General features: G+C 52.6%; 8 protein-coding genes across 8 annotated transcripts; 6 read left to right on the forward strand and 2 right to left on the reverse strand.

Annotated features, from left to right (window-relative positions):
• Positions 1–257: 257 nt before the first annotated feature.
• On the forward strand, positions 258–2,580 carry SETTUDRAFT_44859 (uncharacterized protein; the record flags this gene model as incomplete). The annotated part of the gene is made up of 2 exons (XM_008033111.1): positions 258–1,713; positions 2,558–2,580. 2 exons carry the CDS (start codon positions 258–260, stop codon positions 2,578–2,580), a joined length of 1,479 nt encoding a protein of 492 aa, XP_008031302.1.
• Positions 2,581–3,043: 463 nt separating this feature from the next.
• SETTUDRAFT_144284 (uncharacterized protein) lies at positions 3,044–5,068 on the reverse strand (the record flags this gene model as incomplete). The annotated part of the gene is made up of 2 exons (XM_008033403.1): positions 4,984–5,068; positions 3,044–4,920 (listed from the first exon to the last, which is right to left on the reverse strand). Exons 1-2 carry the CDS (start codon positions 5,039–5,041, stop codon positions 3,044–3,046), a joined length of 1,935 nt encoding a protein of 644 aa, XP_008031594.1. The 5' UTR covers positions 5,042–5,068.
• An 820-nt stretch (positions 5,069–5,888) lies between these two features.
• Positions 5,889–6,460, forward strand: SETTUDRAFT_24553 (uncharacterized protein; the record flags this gene model as incomplete). Its single annotated transcript, XM_008033009.1, has 2 exons — positions 5,889–6,068; positions 6,125–6,460. The coding sequence occupies 2 exons, from the start codon at positions 5,889–5,891 to the stop codon at positions 6,458–6,460; spliced, it is 516 nt and encodes a 171-aa protein (XP_008031200.1).
• A 2,041-nt stretch (positions 6,461–8,501) lies between these two features.
• Positions 8,502–10,882, forward strand: SETTUDRAFT_158004 (uncharacterized protein; the record flags this gene model as incomplete). Its single annotated transcript, XM_008033404.1, has 4 exons — positions 8,502–8,716; positions 8,768–9,089; positions 9,141–10,576; positions 10,654–10,882. 4 exons carry the CDS (start codon positions 8,502–8,504, stop codon positions 10,880–10,882), a joined length of 2,202 nt encoding a protein of 733 aa, XP_008031595.1.
• A 764-nt stretch (positions 10,883–11,646) lies between these two features.
• On the reverse strand, positions 11,647–13,967 carry SETTUDRAFT_158005 (uncharacterized protein; the record flags this gene model as incomplete). Its single annotated transcript, XM_008033405.1, has 4 exons — positions 11,647–12,019; positions 12,206–13,369; positions 13,512–13,836; positions 13,892–13,967. The coding sequence occupies 4 exons, from the start codon at positions 13,965–13,967 to the stop codon at positions 11,647–11,649; spliced, it is 1,938 nt and encodes a 645-aa protein (XP_008031596.1).
• Positions 13,968–14,963: 996 nt separating this feature from the next.
• SETTUDRAFT_24556 (uncharacterized protein) lies at positions 14,964–17,083 on the forward strand (the record flags this gene model as incomplete). Its single annotated transcript, XM_008033010.1, has 5 exons — positions 14,964–15,050; positions 15,135–15,543; positions 15,592–15,626; positions 15,674–16,346; positions 16,395–17,083. 5 exons carry the CDS (start codon positions 14,964–14,966, stop codon positions 17,081–17,083), a joined length of 1,893 nt encoding a protein of 630 aa, XP_008031201.1.
• Positions 17,084–18,027: 944 nt separating this feature from the next.
• On the forward strand, positions 18,028–18,729 carry SETTUDRAFT_35928 (uncharacterized protein; the record flags this gene model as incomplete). Its single annotated transcript, XM_008033072.1, has 1 exon — positions 18,028–18,729. One exon carries the CDS (start codon positions 18,028–18,030, stop codon positions 18,727–18,729), a length of 702 nt encoding a protein of 233 aa, XP_008031263.1.
• A 944-nt stretch (positions 18,730–19,673) lies between these two features.
• SETTUDRAFT_166432 (uncharacterized protein) lies at positions 19,674–21,864 on the forward strand. The gene is made up of 4 exons (XM_008033406.1): positions 19,674–20,009; positions 20,078–20,508; positions 20,575–20,753; positions 20,810–21,864. The coding sequence occupies exons 1-4, from the start codon at positions 19,840–19,842 to the stop codon at positions 21,704–21,706; spliced, it is 1,677 nt and encodes a 558-aa protein (XP_008031597.1). The 5' UTR covers positions 19,674–19,839; the 3' UTR covers positions 21,707–21,864.
• Positions 21,865–21,880: the final 16 nt, after the last annotated feature.

A 21,880-nucleotide genomic window follows, 5' to 3' on the forward strand; every position in this document is an offset into this window, starting at 1 on the left:
GGCATCGAGGCGTGTCACTTTGGCTTCATGACGGAGTTGAGACGGAGGAGCACAGCAATGCCTCAGACAGACATGCGACGATTTGCGCTAGAGGCGTGCGGCTCTGCCCATGACGCTATTTGCTGTCATGTCAGGGCACCGCGTGCGGCTGAGCCAAGCCGCTTTGGGCGCTAGCGCGGGAAATTTCCCCTCTGCCGTCGAGCCCCTCCAACAATTCTGAGAAGTCCCCCCCGCATACGCATTTCGCAGTTTACGCCATGGCCGCTGAAACAGATGCAGCCACCGCGCCAGCCCAGCATGTGGCGAGCGGCGCGCATTCAGAGCAGTCCAGCGACCCGAGATTCCAGACGGATAACTCTGTGTCGCGCAAACCGCAGCCAAAGCAGCAATTATCAAAGGCCATGGAGCACATGCGCTTCGCAGTCACTGCAGACCCCATTCCGCATTCGTCGACGCCAAAATCACCGCCACAGCAGCCCGCACGAGATGCGTCGTCTCCCTCTACAGAACAGCAACAGATTCCCGAAAATGATGCCTACGGGGTCCCCGCCTCCTTCGCCCCCGTGCGCGCCCCGCAGTCTCGCTCCCACGACCCGTCCAACAACCAAAAGCGCAGTGATCCCTTTGCCTTTGGCAGCCGCTACCTCGAAGAAGGCGACGACATATTCGAGTTCAACGCCTGGGACCACGTAACCGTCGACGCCAACTACCTCGCCTTTTCCGAAGAGCAGTACTCGAAGCAGCGCTCCGAGCCCGTGTCCGAATTCGACCGCAAGCGCTTCAACGAGCAGCCCGAGAAGTGGTGGAACCAGTTCTACAAGAATAACAAGACAAACTTCTTCAAGAACCGCAAGTGGCTGGCGCAGGAATTCCCTATTCTCGAGGAACTCGGCGCCGAAGACGGGCCTGAGGCGACTTTGTTGGAGGTTGGTGCTGGGGCGGGCAATAGCGCTTTTCCAATCTTGCAGCGGAGTAGGAATAAGAGACTCAAGATTCATGCGTGCGACTTTTCGAAAAAGGCTGTCGAACTCATTCGCAATCACGAACTCTACAACCCAGAGCTCATCCAAGCCGATGTGTGGGACGTGGCTGCGTCCCCAGACTCAGACAATGGAGGCCTACCGCCGGGGCTCTCTGAAGGAAGCGTAGACGTCGTACTCATGATTTTCATCTTTAGCGCGCTGAGCCCCAAGCAATGGGACCAAGCAGTGCGCAACATCTGGCGCGTCCTCAAGCCCGGCGGCCAAGTCCTCTTCCGCGACTACGGCCGCGGCGACCTCGCGCAGGTGCGCTTCAAAAAGGGGCGCTACATGGAAGAAAACTTCTACGTGCGCGGCGACGGAACCCGCGTTTACTTTTTCGAGCAAGAAGAGCTCCAGCAGATTTGGGCTGGAAAAGAATCGCAGCTGCGTGATACTCAGACGGGGAATGTCGCTGATACTACTACCATCACAACAACAACAACAACAGAAGACCCCCACGCCCTCGCAGACAAAATCCAAAACATCGACCTCAGACATCCAGACGTCCAGTCCCCCGCCCAAGCCAACGCCGACGCCGCCGACCTGCTCACCCCGCGCCCTGCCTTCCAAGTCGCCCACATCGGCGTCGATAGACGCATGCTTGTCAATCGCCAGCGCAGACTCAAAATGTATCGTTGCTGGTTGCAGGCCGTGTTTCGAAAGGCGGGCGAGGAGAGTTGTGTGCCGACGAGTACGTTGCGGAGGGAGGTGGAGGTGGAGGTGGAGGTGGAGGTGGAGGTGGAGGTGGAGGTGGAGGAGGATGGGGATGGTGGGGAAGGGGAAGGGGAGGTAAGAGGGGAGGTAAGAGGGGAGGTAGGAGGGGAGGTAGGAGGGGAGAAGTAAGGGGGAGGGGGTTTAGAGTTGGAAGCGTTTATATATCAATATATAGAGATTTTGGATAGAAAAAGAGGGGGCAGAAGGACGGTGGGAGGGTTGGAGGAAGGGAGGGAGAGAGGGAAATGATACCATTACTTGATCTACTTTTCTGTATCTTATAACTTGTTTCAAAAATCAGGTCTAGTATGTACATTCATCCATCCATCCATCCATCCACCCATCCATCCATCCATACACTCCGCATGAGCTAAAGTTGAAGTTAAACTTGAAGTTGAAGTTAAAATGACTCCAAATGCAGCCTTTACTGTACGACTCATGAACTCTAACCAGAACAGGAAAAAGAAAGTGACATATGGACTGCGATACACATGATGCTGAATATCCATCCATCCATCCATCCATCCATCCATCCATCTATCCATCTATCCATCTGCATGCAAGAAGGAACCCGAGAGAAACAGGCGAAAAGATAGAGTAACGCTGGTGGAATCCAACTTTGAATTTTTTTTATTTTTTTGGGGGGGTAGATGGATATTTAATGCGTGTTTTTTATATGGATGAGATAAGATATTTAGATAACGGGTTGGGTATGCTGTGCTGAGGTATGTTATGCAAAGTATGCTATGTCATGGTATGCCCATGCGGAAATCCCGCTCAACGCGCTTCCAATGCCAAAAAAAATAAAATAAAAAATGCAGGGTACAAGATGGAGGAGAAATAGGAACATGAGATTTCATGTCTTGGGGAAAAAGAAAAGAAAGAAAGAAAGATGATAATACTTTCCACGCATCTGTTTCGCACGTTTGTCGGGCTGCGTGTGTATTCTACGCCCCCCCCTTTTTTGTTTGTACCAAACGGCGACAGTATGTGCTGCTGCTGCTGCTGCGCTCTCTCTCTCTCTCTCTTGTGTGTGTGAATGAATAAAGTGCAAGTAAAACAGGGATGCAAGACAAAAGACTCGCTCTGCAAACAGCAACAAAAACACAAAACAAGTGTACAAGACAAAAGACTCGCTCTGGAGACTGTGACTGAACTAAGAAGCCAACATTGAAACAGTAAGACAAAAAAAGAAGAATACTCACGTTAGCTTGCATCGCCATCGTATCCCATACATGCATGCATTCATCATTCGCATTCACTCACCCACCCAACCACCTATCCACATCAACTCATGTAGTCCCCATCTAACACGCCGCCTCCAGAATGCCCCGCAGAATAGCCGCGCCGGGCCCCGCCAGCGAATCCGCGAGTTCCTTTTCGGCAACCACGCTCGCGACTCTGCGCTCCTCGACAACCACACCTGGAAACGCCTTGCCCCTCCCCCTCCGACTAGGTGTTGCAGCGCCGGCGTCAAGCGACCCGGCTTTCCCCTGGACGGCGGAGATAAGAGAGAGGGATTCCAGACTGGCTATGATGTCTCTGAACTCTGTGCTGGTGAGGGGGTGCAGTGTGTTTTCGCGCTTGCAGAGGGCCGTGTAGGCTTCGAAGAGCTCTTTGAGCGTTGGCGACGTCGTGTGTGAGCGCGAGGGCGTGGATAGCACTGTGTCGGCGGCGGTGGCGCGTTTCTTTTTTTCAATCGAGCTGAGGGAGCAGAGAACGGCTTTTTGCTGGAGATTGAGATTGCGCAGACGCTGGCTTGTGCCGTTGCTGAAGACGGCGGCTGTGATCTTCGCCATGTGGCTGATGGTGGCGCGCGGTGCGGTTTCGATGGTGAGGGAGCCGAGTGAGGCGGCGATGAGGGCGCTGAGATCTTTTGGCTTCGAGGGCGAGCGCATCGCGGGGAAGGCGAGGTTGTCGTTTTCTACCAGGGGCGCTTTGGAGGGCGACGGCGTGGGCGAAGGAGTGGTTTCAGATGCTTTTTTCGCGTGTTGGTCCCGTGTCTCGGCTTCGATGAGGTCGATGGCTCGTCGGCATATGTCGAAGGCTTTGCGCAGGTCGCCCGATTGAGCGGCTACCTTTTTCGACAGGAACATGATGGCTGTCGGGTGGATGAATGGGAGTTGGCTGGTGCTGCCTGCTGGAAGGAGGGCCTTGAGTTTCGACGTGATGACCGATGAGATTTGCGTTGCGTTGTACGGGAGGAAAGGCAGCAGTTGTGGCTTGAGACCGCGAGCCTTGAGCCTTGGAAGAAACCGGTCCGTCAGATCGAGGGCGTTTGCAATGCCAACGAGAATCAAGCTGGAAGACTTTTCCAGCGACCATTCGAAAATGTTGTAGAACAGGTCGATGTCGAGTTCCAGGAGATGATCGACCTCGTCAAGCGTAACAACGTAGGAGCAATCTCGCTGCATAAAAACATTCCTGAGCGCATCCATCTCTTGTCCTTCCACAACCTCGGTGATGTCGACGAATTCTTCCAGCAGCGTCCTGTACAGATCGCGCGCATTCTTGACACTCATGCAATTGACGTAGCCTGTTTCGACGGATTCCTCGGACGCAACAGAACGGCAGACATCGTTGACGAAGGCGCTCTTGCCAGTGCCGGGCGGGCCTGATACGTAGATGCATCCGGATTTCCGGCCTTTGGTGCGTGTGGTGATGAAGGTTTGGAGCTCCTTTTTCTCATTCTCTCGTCCAAACAGCACGGTAGGCGCAGATCCCCTGGCGAATACTTGTCGGGCTTCGTTGTAAATGGTAGGCGCGGTATGGCGGGGAGTTCCTGGAGTGTGTGGTGTGCGCGGTGTCAGTGGGCGTCCGGGGATGATGAGGCGATGTCGCGGTGTAACGGCAACCTTGGCGGCAATAGCATCGCGGTGTCTGGGCGTCGAAGGAGTAGGCGCATACTTGTCGGGTATGTCGACAAGCGCCTTCTGCGGAGAATTTTCCTTGGTGGACGAAAGCGCAAACTGCGAACATGGCTCGATCTTCTTTGCGGGAGTGGTGCCAGCCCTCCTTCCGCGTCTTGTCGATGGCTTTTCCGCCGAGTCATCCACCTCCATTGCATCCTCATCGCGTGCATTTTGCTTTTTGGGCGTAACAAACGGATTCTCAATCTCGCCTTCATCGTGGATAACAAACTGGGCCCTCCGCTTTGCGCGTGTGGCGACGTTCAATTTTGCATCTGCAGAGCGCGTTAGAGACGTGTGACCTGGGAAGGAGCGACTGGAGCGCCGGCGGCCCGTACCTGAGGCATCTGCACGTGCTGAGCTGCGCGTCCTCTTTCCCAGAACAGTGGAGGCCATTGCGGGTGTCCTTGGCGAGGAAGGTGCAATGGGGTTTGTGCCGTGTGTGGTGTGGAAGGAGTGACTGACGACGAGGAAGGAGTGAGTGAGCAGGATCGTCGCTAGTTCGAGAAGGCGCGACGGACGCGACGCGTTAAGTGGTCCCAAAACGGCTTAGCGTAGCCGCGTCCGCCAGTTCCCCTGTCCACCCACTCTTTACCTTGACAGCTCCACACTCAGCACTTCGACCCCTGGATGCCAGCTGAACAAAATTGCTATTTTATGGCAGTCATCAGAGCGACACAATTATGCCTTCTCCCATGCGCGATCAGCATAACACCTAGGCCTGGACCGAGGCCACCGTCATCATGATGCTGAGCGTCTTCCGCCCGCCGCCTCATGGACAGGAGAGCAAGCGTCCGAGTCTCCTGATTCGCATCCATTTTCATGCTCCATTCGACCGGAGTTACTCAAGCGGCGGTGAGCATGTCACACACGCCGTGGCTTTGTCGAATTGTTTGCTCCAAAACCCTTGTGCCTCGCAATGGATGACCAACAAGAGCCGCCTCCGTCTGGAGCACCTGCTACCCATCTACTGATTATGGAATGACATGCAGAAAATGACCTTGTCTACTCACCGCTGCCACTGTTTGCGTGCCACCATTGGGGCTGTCAAAGTCATTGTCCTTGTTACTTGGTTGCACAGACAGCAGGGCTGTGATTGAATATGACACAAGAGAGGAGAGCACCTGTCAGCATCAGATAAAAACCTGTTGTCTTCTCTCTTGCTGCATGATGAAGCTCTTTGAACTTGAACATACCAACAAAAAATCTTGCACCATTTCCCTCGTCAATAGCGTACCCCAGAATGGCATACAACTATTGGCCCTGGCTCTGGCCCTCTGGCTACGACTTTGATCCTCCAGTCCCTCATATGCACCGCTTTCGTGATCCATGGACAGCCAGGGGTGTGCGGGCACCACGATGGGCCTTCCCCAGCTACTCTGATGGGCCATGCTGTGAATTCTGCAGTACATTAGGCAACATTGTAAGTTGAGTGTCAAAGACCGCTCCTAATGAGTACTTGACGCTAACTTTGATCAGCCTGGCCTAGATGCGAGTCTTGCTGATCTAGGACAATTCCCTCCAATCTTCCACCCCGTCATCCAGGCTCTCAACAACATACACTACCATTACAAACTGAGTTTGGATAGCGACGGTGAAGAACCTTTCTTTCTGGCTCGGGAAATGGAAAGCCTATCGCGATATCTCCGCAAACTCTACCAAGCGTATCCGCACATGATTGAGCTCGCCTTGTGGGCGGACCAACTAAAATACATGGGAAGAGACATGCAGATTGGTCCGAGACGCCTTCGATACAGCCCAGTAACAAAGCACAGACACAATCGTAGGCTTTTGTTGCCACAAATTGCCTGGTAGACGGGTAGCAAAGGCTGTCGCTGCACTTATGCGATGAAGCGCGTTTCTAGGCACAGGTATGTCGAGTAGGATTATCACTCCCTTTTGCTAGCAGCTTCTTTTTGAATCCTGTTACATCAATGCCGGGCCTACCAAGTATGCAATTTCAACTCGACTCCTTGTACCGTGAAGGGTTGATGTAACAGATCAGAATGTCAATCGTCATCAGTAAGCACAGCCCGCAATAAATGACAAAGTGAGGCAAAGTAACAGTGGAAAGGATTGAATGCGAAGGAGTAAATCATTGTTGTACGATAGCTGAATCCTAATCTAACACCCTTCTGACGTGCATGACAGAAAGGATAAAAGAGTGCAAGACAACGTGTGGAATGATACAGTAAAACTAATAACTTACCGTAACTGCCGCGATGATAGTGTGAAAGATCACGGCACTGATGAAACCTTCGTCTAGTGGTTACCAAGGAACATCCAAGCAAGCTCGTGGTGAGCTTTGGGCAAGTTCAAAGGGTGGTGTGGTATATTTGCTTCATTGTCTCCGCACAGCCATGCTTAGCGTGTAGTCATTCCACCCCTATCTCTGCAGTAGCTCCATTCCTGCCAACGAACTTTGCATTAACCACTCAGTCAGATAAAAGGCTCAGTCTCAAACAGGAGACATCCAGTACATTACCTCCTAGATCTTGCGCGGAATATGTCAAGCAGTATGTATTTGTTTCGGATAATATGGCCGAAGGCACCACTGATACTCAGCGCGCTCGTGCAATGTACCCCATGGTCGAGGTAACGTGCTTGGCCAAGCAAACCAATTTTATGCCAACCGGAGTAGAATTCTGTAGGGACGTTGCAGAATCTTATGATGAGGCTACCTGAAGCAACAACATGCCCAAACCCAGTCCGCAAAATTCAGGATCGATCTGTTACTAGCGCATCGGCAATTCACATGGAAAACGCATTCGACACCAAAAAGCATCGAGCTGCTTGTTATGCCCACAAGGTTGCTACTACTTTGCTTCTTCGTACCCCTGCTTGCTCAAGCCATGGTCAGATGACTTGCGAAAGACGGCAACAACTACGTAATATGAAGAAGAGGTGGAATTCAAAATGTTCCTGGTAGAAGCATGTGAAGAAGTTTCAAAGTGATTGGGCTATCTCTATGCAAAGAAGACTTTAGGGTCAAGGACATTGATCCACTCCTAGCATAGAGAAACTACAGAAACAGGAGTGTGACGAAGGTCTCTGATGGCGGAGACAACACGAGAAAACGAAAGCCGCGACAGCTGGACACAATGCAAGGTACCGGAGAATTGAGATCTGCAACACTGCGCTGTGAAAAAGCAAGAACGGGTAAGATGCTATCATTGCCTGCATGAGGAGGGTGTGTATTAAACGGTGCTAGATGACTACTACCAGATTTCAGGCAGGCTGATACGTCAATAGACGAGAGAGACTGGGGTGCTGGGACGCTAGGATACCAAGAAATGCTTGTTTCTGTCATGTCCTTTTGTTACCAGCTGATTTTAGTCGACGACATTGTCGACCCAAGCCTTGGGAAAGCTGGCTGCCAGCCACCATGCATGGAACACCTTCGCCAAGTAATCACACACCCAATATCAATCGAATTATTACTCCATCCCTTCCTAAGTCGGCAAATGTGCTGCTTAGCCGGGCGGCGTCGATCTAATTTACCTAAGGAACATTGCTAGGGCGAGCGGTAAATGCTTAGTATTGTTCCTCCACCAAGCTGAACTCCCCCGGGCCACCTTGACAAAGGGTTAAGCCGTTGATCATTTCCATATTTTCTCGCCACGCGAGGAAAAGAAAAAGAACAATGGGCTTGTCCAAATTCAACAGGTTTCTTCCGGGGCGTGGCTTTTGCTGGCAGAGGGCAGACCAATAGTGGGCATGCGCACGACTGTTGTCAGCATGGCTGCCGGCCAGCGTACTTTCTTGCTGGGTCTAGACAAGCGGCTGGACATCATATAATACGCAGGTGCCATCGCCATGACACTCCGTCATCTGCTTCATTCCCAAGCAGTCAGAAATGATGTGGACATCCATTGTATTAGGCGCGGCTGCCCTTCTTGCATCAGCTGCGGCGCAGAATGCTTCAACTACAGATCGTCAACCCACTTTGAACGCGCCGTTACCTAACCCATGGAAGCAGCTTTCGGAAGAGGAGACTGCAAGTGTCAATGAAGTGCTGCAGAGGAAACTGAACTTGAGTGGCAACCAGGGCTCCAGTCAAGATAGCTACATGTAAGTACAAAAGACATCCGATGAGGCGCTGGTATCCTAATCGACCGTCAGAGTGCAACTCGCGCTTCTACCGCCTAACAAGACCGACGCTGTTCCTTTCTTCGATGGTTACTCCAAAGCCCCTGGACGATATGCACGCGCTACAGTTCAGACTGGCGCTACTGATTCGGCAGACATGTATTGGCAAGAGTACATGGTCGGCCCTCTGCCAGCTACGAACGAAACGCGAGCTGAGCCACTCACTTTCCCGTTCCAAAATTCCAATGCCGGACAAACAGGAATCCATAGAATGTATTCTAAAAACGAAGGTACAAGCTTTCTCCTCAAGTTTGGAACGGAGCATGAAGACATCGCTCAGCGTCTGTTCAACACTGTAAGTGACATGTCATAAAGACTTGTTTGAATAACTACTGAAAGTCTCCAGACCTTCCTCAGTGGAATTGTCGGTCTTCGTTTTGGCGTCCCATACACGGATGAAAACGGTCGCATCATTTCTTGGGGAGCGGCCTTTGGTAACCCTGGCACCGATCTTAGCAGCCTCACGCTTCAGCCCCTCGGCTTCAATGTCAAGTTTGACCTGACTTCCAAAAACTGGGAGGATTGGAAGGTGGTCGGTTGGTACTCAGTCGGAGAATTCTACGCTACCACTGAAGACTTCCGGGCGGCAATCAATGCTGCAGACTACAAAGTGCCTTCGCCAAATGTGCAGGGCGAATGGACTTCTACTGACAAGAACGGCGAGCCACTTCCACTGGATGATCAGCCGCCTCCTGTGTCTGTCGCGCAGGGCAACCAACGGTTCAAGATTGACCCCAAAGAGAACTACATTTCCTGGATGGACTTTGACTTTTACCACACTGTCTTCCATGATCGCGGCTTGTCGCTGTACAATGTCAAGTACAAGGGGCAGCGTATCTTGTATGAGCTTTCACTCCAGGAAGCATTGACAGCCTACACGGGATCGGACCCCTTCCAATCGCAAGCGACATACTTTGATACCACAAGCGGCATGGGGGCGGATCTACAGCCGCTTGTCCGGGGATACGACTGCCCAAGCCATGCCACATACCTGCCAGCCTCGTGGAACGAAGGCAATGGTACCAAGACCCAAGAAGACGCCATTTGCATCTTTGAGTTTGACGCTGGATACCCCATTCGCCGTCATTCTTTCTCCCAGGTGGCACCCCACACCAGCGTTGCAAAGAACATCCAGTTCATCATGCGCACTGTGGCGACCGTAGGCAACTACGACTTCATGATCGACTACACCTTCTTCTACGACGGCGCGATTGAAGTCTCATCACGCTTCTCAGGCTACATCTCAGCGACGTACTGGGAAAACGAGCCCGAGTACGGATTCCACATCCACGACTTCCTGTCGGGCAGCGCGCACGACCACACACTTACCTTCAAAGCCGACGTCGACATCCACGGCAGCAAGAACAGCGTGCAGAAAATCTCCTTCAAGCCCATTTCGACCGACTACCCCTGGAGCCAAGGCGAGGTATTCAACACATTCAAAGTGCAGCGCTCGTGGGTCGCCAGCGAGCGCGACTCCAAAATCAACTGGGCCCAAAACGACAACACCATGTACGCCGTCGTCAACAAGGATACGCCCAACCGCTTCGGCGAGTTCCCGGGCTACCGCCTCAAGAAGACTGCTGGCATAATCCACCTCACGCAATGCAACTCGACCAACAACGGCAAGGCCGGTGCGTACGTAACCCACGACTTTTACGTGACGCAGCAAAAGGATACAGAGCCCCGGCTTGCCGACCCATTCAACCAGTTCCAGAAGGACGACCCGCTGGTAGATTTCTCGACGTTTTTCGACGACGAGAGTCTGGAGCAGGAAGACGTGTAAGTATCCGCATCTCCCTCACAAAGCCTTCAACCTCGGAAATAAGGATTTTGCTGATTCCATTTGCTACGTATAGCGTCCTCTGGTTCAACCTCGGCATGCACCATCTCCCGCACACGGGCGACCTCCCCGTGACAATGTTCAGCTCCGCGCACTCGGCCATGCGGCTCGAGCCGCTGAACTACCTCGCGGGCGACCCGTCGGTGCAGAGCAGCCAGCAGATACGACTGGATTATGATGATGCGGGCGAGGTGGAGCATGTAGAGACGTTTGGGAGGGACGATGATATCGCTGCGTCTACTTGATGCTCTTGTCTCTTCTCGAGTATCCTGTTGTTTGTGTAAGTAAATGATTGGCGGGGGAAACACAGATATAGGGGTTTGAGGGAGGGAGAGGATTAAGCGGGAGGGGGTGTGTGTAGTGTATATTTTGGTGTGATGTGAAGATATGGGCTGTTGGGTGAGCGATGTGTGTGTGTATTCAATCTGAACAATACTTACTACTTATGCGCTTATATTGTCTATCCGTTTGACCTGTCTCGCAGCCCCAACACATTCATTTCTTGTTTGCGACTTGGTCCTTTATGTGGCATCCGTTTTTCATTGTTTCTTGGCATGGCTATGTTACGTCTAGTCCAGCATCAGTGTCCTGATTTTAGAGAGAGAGAAAATAAAAAGGGGAGGGGGGGGGCGGGTTTAACTGCTCCATCAGGCCTTGCTTTGGGAATCTCAATACATAGGGACTGGAACGTATGATGCAAGATCAGATAGCGACCGCTAGTTTGAAGTATATGTGTCAAAGAAGAAAGAAGGTCAATCTCTAATACCTTGGGCTAGGAACTGTACTGCGACAGTAGGGGAATGCGCTCGAACAGGCTAACGATGACGCCACCTTCATCACATAATCCAACACCAGCATCAATATTGACCTAACCATTATTTGCAGTATTGTCTCCAATATGAAGAGCCAGGTATCTATTAATATCATACCACTTGGATAATCATCAACCCCTTTCCCGCGCCCCCCATGCCATCCCTCAGATCTACACACAACCACATTTACATCTCTCTCACATTACCACGGCGCCCCTGCCCAACGGCCTAACATATTCCTTCCAGGTATCCAAAAACGCCCTTCGGTCCTTTTTATTGTTGAATTTGATTTCCAGCTCGGAGTAGCCAAAGCGATTCAGATGGGGTGGTGTTCGAGCGGGATTTGCGGCGCAGCGCAGAGCGCTCTTGAACGATTTTATCGAGGCGTCTGAAGCGACTGAGGCTTTTGTTGCGCAGCGGGTTGGGTCGGGTAGTTCCATGGAGTCGGTGCGTTTACGCGGCGGGGAGAGGGGCGCTGTGCTAGTGGTACTTGAGGATTTTCGGCGTGGGAAGAGCTTGTCGGTTGTCCATCGCGATGCGTCTTTAGAAAAGACCAGTGTGAGTTTCTCGCTTTCTTTCTTGAACGTGGCGTCTGTGAGCCATTCAAAGGCGTAGTGCGGCTCTTCGACCCAGTGGCCCTTGTCTTCCAGCGCGGTAGTGTAGAAGAGGAGGACCAGCACGTCGAAGGTGACGGGCCCGTCTTCTTCCACATGTGTTTCGGTGCGCAGCCACAGTCGGAGATTCCGTCCCCGTCACTCTGTCGGGTTCTTGTCTGACGAAATGGACAAGATCGGGCGATCGAATTTCAGTTCTGCAGCGTCGGCGCCGTTGTTGGTGTAGAGAAGCGTCTGGAATTTCTCGGCTGTCTCGTAGCCGGAAAACGTGTACTTGATATCTGTGTATTGCTTGTCTAATTTTCCAAAGGAGCCGCGGGGAAAGTCAATCGAGACGGCGCCATCTGGATATGTAGTCGTGAGCGGTATCGACGGGCCTGTGGCAGGGAAATGCTGTTCGATCCACGTTCTGAGTTTACGGTCTTGACTCGACTGATACACTGCACGGATCGTGATGCCAGTGTCTTCTCGGTATCGCCATCGGACATCGCAATCTCTGCTTTCAGCTCCGTACTTGACTGATCTCCGCTCGACCTGGGCGGATCGGCAGATACGTTTCCAGTCGAGTGCTGCCTCGCCTAGAGCCATAGTGGCTAGCGAAGTGCGAGACATGCTGCGCCGAAGACTGTAAGACGCGGCGTTGTCTGGAGTGCTCCCCCCAGAGCTCAAGTCCGCACCCGAGGAAACTGGTTGCGAAGCGGGTGAATAACTCACACTGCTTCTATTCGTGGAAACAGAAGGCGTGTGAGTCGCATTACACGAGGTTGAAGTATCTGTGGGTGACTCTGCCCAATCTATGGAACCGAAATATGAATCTCCATGCGGACTTCCAGCTTTAGGAGAGTAGGATGGCGTGTGTAGATTAGGTCGAATGGTCGCTGCAGAACCGTCCATTTGCTGTTCTTCAAAACCTGTAAAATTTCCCGAGTGGTCAGTCTCCAGTGTATATGTGCGCGCAGGCGCTGGGGGCATATTGCGGACTTCCTGCCTCATTGCGTCACTTGGGGAGAGGTGTGAACGCTTTTCAGCAGTCATACGTTTGGCGCGGTTTTCTTCGATCAGAATAGCGTCATCGACTTGCCGACGGAGATGATATAGTATGGCAGCTGTCTGAGCATCGTCGCTCGGTACGGCAGGGGGCGCATCGTCTGATGACAGCCGGCGAGCGAGTGCTGCTTCTTTCGCGATGCGTTCATCCTCATTTTGCAGCCAGCGATCAAAGATCACCCACTCGCTGAAAAGCGGGTGCTCATCTGGTGCGGGCAGCGCCAACGGTGCGTTTTGAGATGAAAATCCCAATGCGTTGCTCGAGTAAGAACGGCGCCCGAAAGTTACTGCACGTGGTGGCGCCGAGTCAAGAAGACGCTGAGTTTGCTTAGTTGCCTCGAGATGCAAGCGACTACAGGTCATTAGTCTTAAACACTGACACAGATTCTGCTAAGACCCACAGCTGCAGAAACGATATGCACATATGCAAAGCCTGGTAGTGGCCAGTGATTTGTTTCCTTAGCCCGTCAATCTCTTTCTCCATGCCCATGTATCTGATTGTGAAGATGAACTTCTTAACGCCCATCTTCTTATCAACCAGGTGATCGGCATAAGGGTCGAGGGTCTTTTCGCATCTCTTGAGCGTTGCCTCGAAGTCTTTGACGGGAAAAGGCATGGGCTGGCCATATTGTTTCATCAGCTCGGCCAACTCGAACAAGCAGGTGTGAAAGGTGGTGAATTCTTTCACCATTGCGGAGACTTGCGCCTCCGAATTCTCATTGGCATCTGGGCGCGAATCAATATGGAAATCTTTGCCATACAGCCATAGTCAGTGACATACCTTTGAAAGCGAGGTATACCCGAGTCGAGATCTCCAGGAGTTTCAACACGTCTGACGGACTACATCCGAAAGACATGTTCGCTGTCTTGTGCCGCGCTGAAGCGCAACACTAGCAATGTAAAGTCTGCTCATGCACTATGGAACTGCTGCCATCCAGCGGAGAACAAATGGAGGGAGCACGAGGCTCCCAGAGAAAACGATGGGTTGTAGGGAGGGCCTCAGCTTGCGCCCGGTTTCCGAGCACGCGCCTGGGCAGGCTACTCCAGAGTGAGACGGCTGCGGCATATGGGGTGGCTCAGCACATTGTCTGACCGTAGAGTGTGGGCGAGGCACGCGCTGTTCGAAGCCTCACAAAACAGATAGTAAGATTGCCTATTGCGAGCTTGTCAGGGGGCGGGAGAACGCTCGTGTTGATACTGTGGCGTTGCCGAGGCTGGGACGACGTTCAATGAGATGTCGAAGAACACCACGTGGGGAGGTGAACGGCCATCGCCAACCACCACAACAGCCTCCCCTCATTACCCGCAACAACGTGGCTCTATCATAGTTAGACCGGAGTAGTCGTTTGTTTCCGCGGAACCGGTTTCGGCATAATCGAAACTGCATGGCCTCCTTTGCCCTGACATCTGCCCATTGAAGAATCCCGGAGCGCGACTTGACTCAGATGAGAGGACGGCAGAATCACTCGTACTTTGTCCGAGTATGGTGACCGCGGACCCAAGGCTGTCCATATCGAGTCTGCAGTGTGCTCATGCAGCCATGGACGCCACCAATTCTGATTTCGGCGAGTATGGCAGGGTTGATTATGAACGCAGCAAGTGAGAGAAGAGTACCAGCCCGTATTTCTGCCTTTTTGTTGACCGGTCTGCCTTGTTGATGGAGGCAGTGCAAGCGTGCTGGTCAAGTGTGTTCGGGATCATTTACACCTGTGGCTGGGGCTTTGCACATCTAGAATATTAACGAGGCTGTCCCGAAACGTACTTACTACAAGAGTGACGCACAGCTGATCAATTGTGTACCAGACACATCCGAGCATTCTGATCAACCTCTTGAGAGTTATTCTTGCAAAACTATGGGCCTCCGAAACTGGATTACGCGACCTATAAAAGGCCATCACATTGGCGTCGAGGACCTAACTGCCGGAGGAAGCGGAATTCCTGTAAGTTCCCATTTGTCATTTTGAAATGTTCATGTATGCCCTGTTTCGATATCCTCTCCAGTCATCGGCTGACAATGATGTCAGGAAATAAGAAGGCGGCGATGGACACTGGCCACAATCGATGCCGCGCCCTTTCAGATATGGGTGGTTGTAGTCGCCGGTATAGGGTTTCTGACCGACGCCTTTGGTCTGTTCGCGCTGAATGTCGTCACACCGATGCTGGGATACGTATACTGGCCACATAACCCCCAGAGTGATACTCCATCGGTAAATTCAGAAGTAAAGACTGCGATGATGTGCTCAACGCTCGCTGGTACAATGATCGGACAGATAGGATTCGGCTTTGCCGCAGATAGGCTGGGCAGACGAAAAATGTATGGACTTGAACTGGTCATCATCATAGTCGGTACGATGCTGCTGCTGATGAGCTCCAATGGCGAAAAGAACAGTATGGCTATTGGGGGGTGGTTAATTACTTGGCGAGCAATCATGGGTATGTGTTGATGTGACCACCACAGAAAAGGTAGCTGATACGAAGCAGGCATTGGCATTGGTGCTGATTGTCCCCTCAGCGCTGTAAGTTGCATTTGTGTTTGACAAACCAGGACTGATTGCGTGGCTAGGTGATCACGGCCGAGTTTGCGCCTCGAAAACACCGCGCGAGGATGTTGAGCTGGGTCTTCTTCGCTCAGCCTGTAGGGCAGCTACTTGCCAATGTCTTATCGCTAGCGGCCGTGGAAGCATACAAGCCATGGATCGAGAAAGTTGGACCGGCATGTAAAGACAATGACTTCGAATGTTTCCGAGCCATCGACCGGCTCTGGAGACTGGTCATAGGTATCGGGGTCGTGCCAGCTACCATTGCTCTTGTCTTCCGATTTACCATCCCGGAAAGTCCACGGTATATGCTGGACATATTGCAGAATACAAAGGGCACCCTCGAAGATACCGCAAACTATTTTGGCGCGCCCGAGGTAAATCCAGAGAACGGTGAAGCCGAGATGTCCGATATACTACAGCATGCAGCCCCAACACGCCCGATATCATGGCATTCATCCAACTGCTCCGAAATCGCACCGGATGAGATTGTCCACAGCGATGACGAATCTATCCATCGCATAAGCAATGAACAAAGCCGTCCGAATGCCTTGCAGGCCACCCAACCATCGCCTGGTGATCCTGACTTTGTTCCTCCACTCGCTTCGTGGGCAGATGCGAAGAAATTCTTCATAACTGAGAAGAACTGGCAATATCTTCTGGGAACTTCTCTAGCCTGGCTGTTCCTTGATTTTGCGTGTAAGTGAGCCGATATGTGGCAGTGGCACACCACTGACCTTGTCGCAGTTTACGGATTAGGACTTTCATCGCCGAAAATCGTTAATCACATCTGGGAAGCAGATCCTGATAAGAAGCAATCAGTATATGAAAGCTTGAGTGGCAACAGCAAGCACACCCTGGTCATGGTCTCGATTGGAACAGTCGTGGGCGGGCTCTTGATGATCAAACTCGTCAAGTATGTCTCGCCAAAGGTCATCCAGTTTTGGGGCTTCGTGGTTCTTTTCGTCCTCTTCATAGCAACAGGAAGTGCGTGGACGACACTATTGGATAACAGTCGATCTGGCCTCATTATCCTGTATGTGCTCAGTCACATTGCGTTCAACCTCGGACCGAACGTAACAACCTTCATCATTCCTGCTGAGATTTTTCCGACAAGGTACCGCTGCACATGCCACGGTATAGCTGCAGCTAGCGGGAAGCTGGGCTCATGGGTCGTCCAGATCTTCATCGCCTACGCCTTTCAGTCTGATAAGAAGGGCCAGGGCAATCTCAAGTGGGAGGAACGCAGGGATTTTGGCCACGTCCTGCAGGTTATGAGTGCGTTCATGCTTGCTGGTGCCGTAACGACTTATTTTCTGGTTCCCGAGACCAGGGACCACGACAATAAGAGCCGGACCCTGGAGGTGTTGGCATGTGGCAAGAAGATGATTGATGAGCTTAATCGTCAACGGAAGAAGGAGGACGAAGATGAATGAGTATAGAAACCGTGTGTATTTCATTCCTTTGTACAATGAGCCTATTTCGAGATTTGATCACACCGTGGAGTAGAGAAGTGGAAAGGCTGGCTGTCTCGGACAATCGCTCATCGTGGCGTTTACACTATTCCCGTATTGGCACTAGTGTATCTTTCGGGCGCCCGCATGAGATCGTGTATGTAAATAGCTTTCTACGCAAACCTTATATCTCTAGCGCTAGTGTAGCCGCCGAGCCCCAAGTGACATCGGACGTAATTCGGTTAGTTTACTTGGAGTCTTTGATGAATATGTGTCAAGTGTAATAGCCCAACGACAAGTCAAAGTGTACTTGTACCAACCACCCTAACATCTTATCATCATATGGAGGTTTCATTCCTCGCTCCAGTGAAAGCTGCTTCTTGATCAAAGTTTTCTGTTTTCCTAGATACCTTCTGCAATAGTGTATCGCCAAAAATGCTTCCATACCGGTCTCATTCAACCCCATGCGGTAAACTTGAGAGTTCCAAAGGTTCTAGATGCTCACGGCACTGAGTGAAACGATGATGACCAGGTACTATCTAAATATCATCCTGGATTTGGCAAGAAGCAAGCATGATATCCTGGCTGCAATGCGGAGGGTGCCCGGAGACGAGAATGAATACTGGTGCTGAGACCCTTTCTTTGTAATGACGCGGAATGGATCATCAGGGTGAGAACAAATGGGAAATGTCTAGTCCCAAGCAAACTTCTTGTGAAGATGACAAGAATTGCATGCTATCCATATCCTTGCCGTCTCGGGATGCGTGGCGCGCAACACGTGTAGACGGGGGTCTCAGACCAACGAGGCTGAATCTCAGACGACCCAAGAATGTCTCTGATTACACAGCAGTACAGCTTCGCATCTACATGTATAAAACTCACCTTTCAGTGGTTAGAAAAATGGCCATATCAATAGATACGTAAAAATGGTTACGGACCACTCTTTCTGCGGCCGCCTCCGCCGTCTCCTCGGACTGCCGTCGCTGCTCGAGAAAACCAAGTTCCTTATCCTCCAAGACGAACAAGGCTATGGCGAGCGCATCGGTTTTTGGCGGTGCAACTGCGGACACAAAAACACCATCCTGCATCTGGCCGAGCCATGCCTCCATCCCCTCGGGCTCCTCCAATGCCGCGCGTGTCCACTCAACTGGTGCCCGCCCATCCCCGCAGTCTTCACCACGCAGCGCCTCAACATCACTTCGCACAAGCCCATGTCGAATGCGGCAAATACGGTGCGCGCAGTCCCGGAACTGCAGACCCTGGCGTCTACCCACATTTACGTGTGTCTGGGGTACGGCTGCGGGCTCAGCTGGCGCACCGACATCAAGGCCGAGTGGCTAAGTGGTCACAAGAGACGGGTACTGTTGCTGGGCGGAAAGCGGGGAAAGCTGCATTGCGACTGTGGGATGAAGATCTTTGAGCCAGGAAACTATCACGTGTTTGAGGTTGGGCCTCTCATGGCGAACTTTGCTTCGGCCTTTTCCAGAATGGCCATGGGTGGTGGTAGTGGTGGCGAGGGTAGTAATAGCGCCGGCGAAACCCAGCCTAACGGTATCGCGGATAATACTGGTTCTGGGCTTGACGCTCAATCTGGGCAGCAGGCACGTGGGGGTGGACTGATCGACTAAGCATCTGTATGTTCGTAGTGGTGGTGGTGGGGTGGTGGTGTGGTAAGGATAAAAGGAGTCCAGATAGTGGCGCGACGTCAGTGTAAGCAAGCTTTTGTTGGACTTTGCATTGAATCCTGTAGTGTAGATTAATCGGATTGTATTCTCGAGATTAGATTTGTAACAGCGAAGCTTTACCAACGTCGACTCGTAACGCGTAAGATGGCTCCCCCCTGGTACTAGAAGAGCCGCAGAAGGACGTCCAGGACGGAAACTGGGCCCCAACAACGTTAGCCATGTCAAGGCCTGCCAGCCGCTTAACCTTCCCAAGCCTTAGCGTTGCTGAGGGGCCCCAGGCGATAACGACGCGCCATTTAACTCGAATAAGCAGCCCCCGAAAACCCACCACTCTGTGTATCACGCCTACCTGCAACCATACCACTACGATGCTGCATCCTAGCCGGATTGCGTACAAGCCCCGCCATAGACGTCCCGTCAATACGAAGAATAAGACCCTCGGCCTTTTCCCCACCAAACGTGCTATCTCCCCCCAAAAGCAAGTGCGGAGCAGAGGCAAAACCTAAAAGAAGCACCCCTAGTCCATGGACCAGCACACCACCCAGCAGCAGATGCATCCAGCAAAACACGCCAAAAGTATGCATACATGCATGAGACGGGCAAAATGTCGGAGCAAAATTACGTCACGCAAGGTTTTTTAATATAGCGTTGGCTGCGTGCGAAAGGATTCTTCACCAACCCAAAAGCTTATCAAGTCTTGATATCTGTCTTATCAGCACCGGGCCTATCATCAGCAAGCATCATCTCACTCGACCCTTGCAATCCGCAAACTCTCCGTTGCCCTCCGCACGGAAGGCATAGTGCGGCTGGGCGCGCGTTCTTGGGTTGCATGCTCGACTAGGCGTGATCCAACCACGGGCAGGCATGGCCTTGACGTCTGACCACATGCGGCCAGCGTCGTATCACCAAGGGCCCTGGCGCCTTTGAAGAGCGTGGCCTGGCAAGTCGGGGGCGGCGCATTGCTGCTTCATAAGTAACGCGTCGGTACCTGCATTGGCAACTGTTCTCCCCAGTTCCCACCCTCCTTTGAGACCTGCGACGCGGAGCGCAACCATGGCGGAGAAGAAAACAGAGTACACCATTGGTCAGCCAGACGCCGAGTATGGCGTTGGCCATGTCCATGAGGCAAGTCGACGAAGGAGCTCAGCTGTTGCACCTGCGGCTGTGGCCGAGGAGATCTTCGACGAGCGCTACGAGACAACGCAGCGAGGCCTCAAGTCACGGTATGTCGCCCTTCCTCCCCTAGTCTCTCGCGATGAACGGACTTCTAAGACACACGTTCTCTCCACAGCCATGCGCAGATGATTGCCCTGGGTGGCACAATCGGAACCGGTCTGTTCGTCGGTAGTGGCCAAACGCTTGCTCGCGGTGGCCCAGCCTTCATCCTCGGAAGCTACATCTTCATGTCAGCGCTGATCTTCTGCGTTGTGGCCGGCATCATCGAGGTCGCGGCCTATCTTCCCACTCCCGGTTCTTCGATGAACCTGTTCGGTGCCCGCTACGTCTCGCGCTCCATGGGCTTCGGTCTCGGCTGGCTCTACTTCTACTCGCTGGGTATTCTCGTGCCGTACGAGATCACCGCTGCCGGTCTCGTCATCGACTACTGGCACCCATCTGTCAACATTGCCGTGTGGATTTCCATCATGATTGTCGTCATTGTCGGCTTGAACTGCTTTCCCGTCAAGTTTTATGGCGAAACAGAGTTTTGGTTCGCCGGCACGAGTACGTGAAAATCCCATGTTTAAATTAATTGTGAGGCGGATACTGACTTGGCTCGCCATGGTGTAGAAGTCATCATGATTATCGGACTGCTGCTTCTGTCCTTTATACTCTTCTGGGGCGGTGGCCCTCACCACGACCGTCTTGGATTCAGATACTGGAAGAACCCCGGCGCAGCGAACACGTATCTTGAAAAAGGCGACGCAGGACGCTTTGTTGCTCTGCTATCCACGCTGGTCTTGTCTGCCGTACGTATGCCCTATTTCGTTTACCACCAACACTGTAGCTGACAAAACGACAAAAGTTCCCTTTTGCCTTCGCCCCCGAGCTCCTCGTCGCCACGGGCGGAGAAATGGAATCGCCGCGACGCAACCTGCCCACCGCCGCGCGCCGCTACATCTACCGTCTCGTCTTCTTCTACATCTTCAGTGTTCTCGCCATTGGCGTCATCTGCCCGTCCAACGACCCTATCATCACATCAGGCGGCGCAGGCGCAGGATCCTCGCCATTCGTCGCGGGCATCAAACGCGCGGGCATCCCCGTGCTCGACAGCATCATCAACGCGGGCATCATCATCAGCGCCTGGTCGTCGGGAAACTCGTTCCTCTTCCTCTCCAGCCGCAGTCTGTATGCGCTCGCGCTGTCGGGCAACGCCCCCAAGATCTTCAAAACCTGCACAAAGTCCGGAGTCCCGTACTACGCCGTCGCCGCATCGTCCGTTTTCTGCGCCCTCGCCTACCTGAACGTCGGCTCTTCTTCCGCCGTCGTCTTCACCTGGTTCGTCAACCTGACCAACACCTCTGGCTTCATCTCGTGGATCTGCTGCGGCATCATCTTCCTGCGGTTCCGCAAGGCGTGCGATGCCCAGGGCGTCACCGACCTGCCGTACCGGTCGCCCGTCGGCAAGATCGGCGCGTGGATCGTCATTGTCGCCTTTACCATTTTGTGCCTCATCAACGGCTTCGACGTGTTTTGGCCCGAGAAATGGAACGTCAGCTCCTTCTTCACCGCCTACGTCGGCATTCCCATGTTCTTCTTGTTCTACGGCGGTCACCGCATCTGGGCGTGGGGAGACTCGTGGGCCTACGACCCGCTTACTGTGGATCTGCAGACGGGACTCGACAGGATCTTGGCAGATGAAATTCCACCCAAGACGGTTCAGGGGCCGTGGTGGAAGAAGATTACGCTCATCTGGCAGTAAAAGGCGGTGCTCGAGGGGGGTTCAGGGAAAAAAAAATGTGAGGGGTGCGAATCTTCAAAGTGTAAAAACTTTTTGTGTATCCTTGTTTTTTTTTTACCACCATCTTTGGTATGTCGGCCATGATCGAAATATCATACATGTTCTCGATTGGAATCGATAAACTCTTTTTTTTCT

Source organism: Exserohilum turcica (genome assembly GCF_000359705.1).
Source record: "Exserohilum turcica Et28A unplaced genomic scaffold SETTUscaffold_9, whole genome shotgun sequence".
Taxonomy (NCBI): domain Eukaryota; kingdom Fungi; phylum Ascomycota; class Dothideomycetes; order Pleosporales; family Pleosporaceae; genus Exserohilum; species Exserohilum turcicum.

What these genes read in the sequence shown, in the direction of transcription:
- SETTUDRAFT_166432 (XM_008033406.1), top strand. Translation starts at nt 19,840, where the DNA reads ATGGCGGAGAAGAAAACAGAGTACACCATTGGTCAGCCAGACGCCGAG. An exon ending in CAGCGAGGCCTCAAGTCACG is followed by an intron (nt 20,010 to 20,077) that starts GTATGTCGCCCT and finishes TTCTCTCCACAG; the next exon opens with CCATGCGCAGATGATTGCCC. An exon ending in GTTTTGGTTCGCCGGCACGA is followed by an intron (nt 20,509 to 20,574) that starts GTACGTGAAAAT and finishes GCCATGGTGTAG; the next exon opens with AAGTCATCATGATTATCGGA.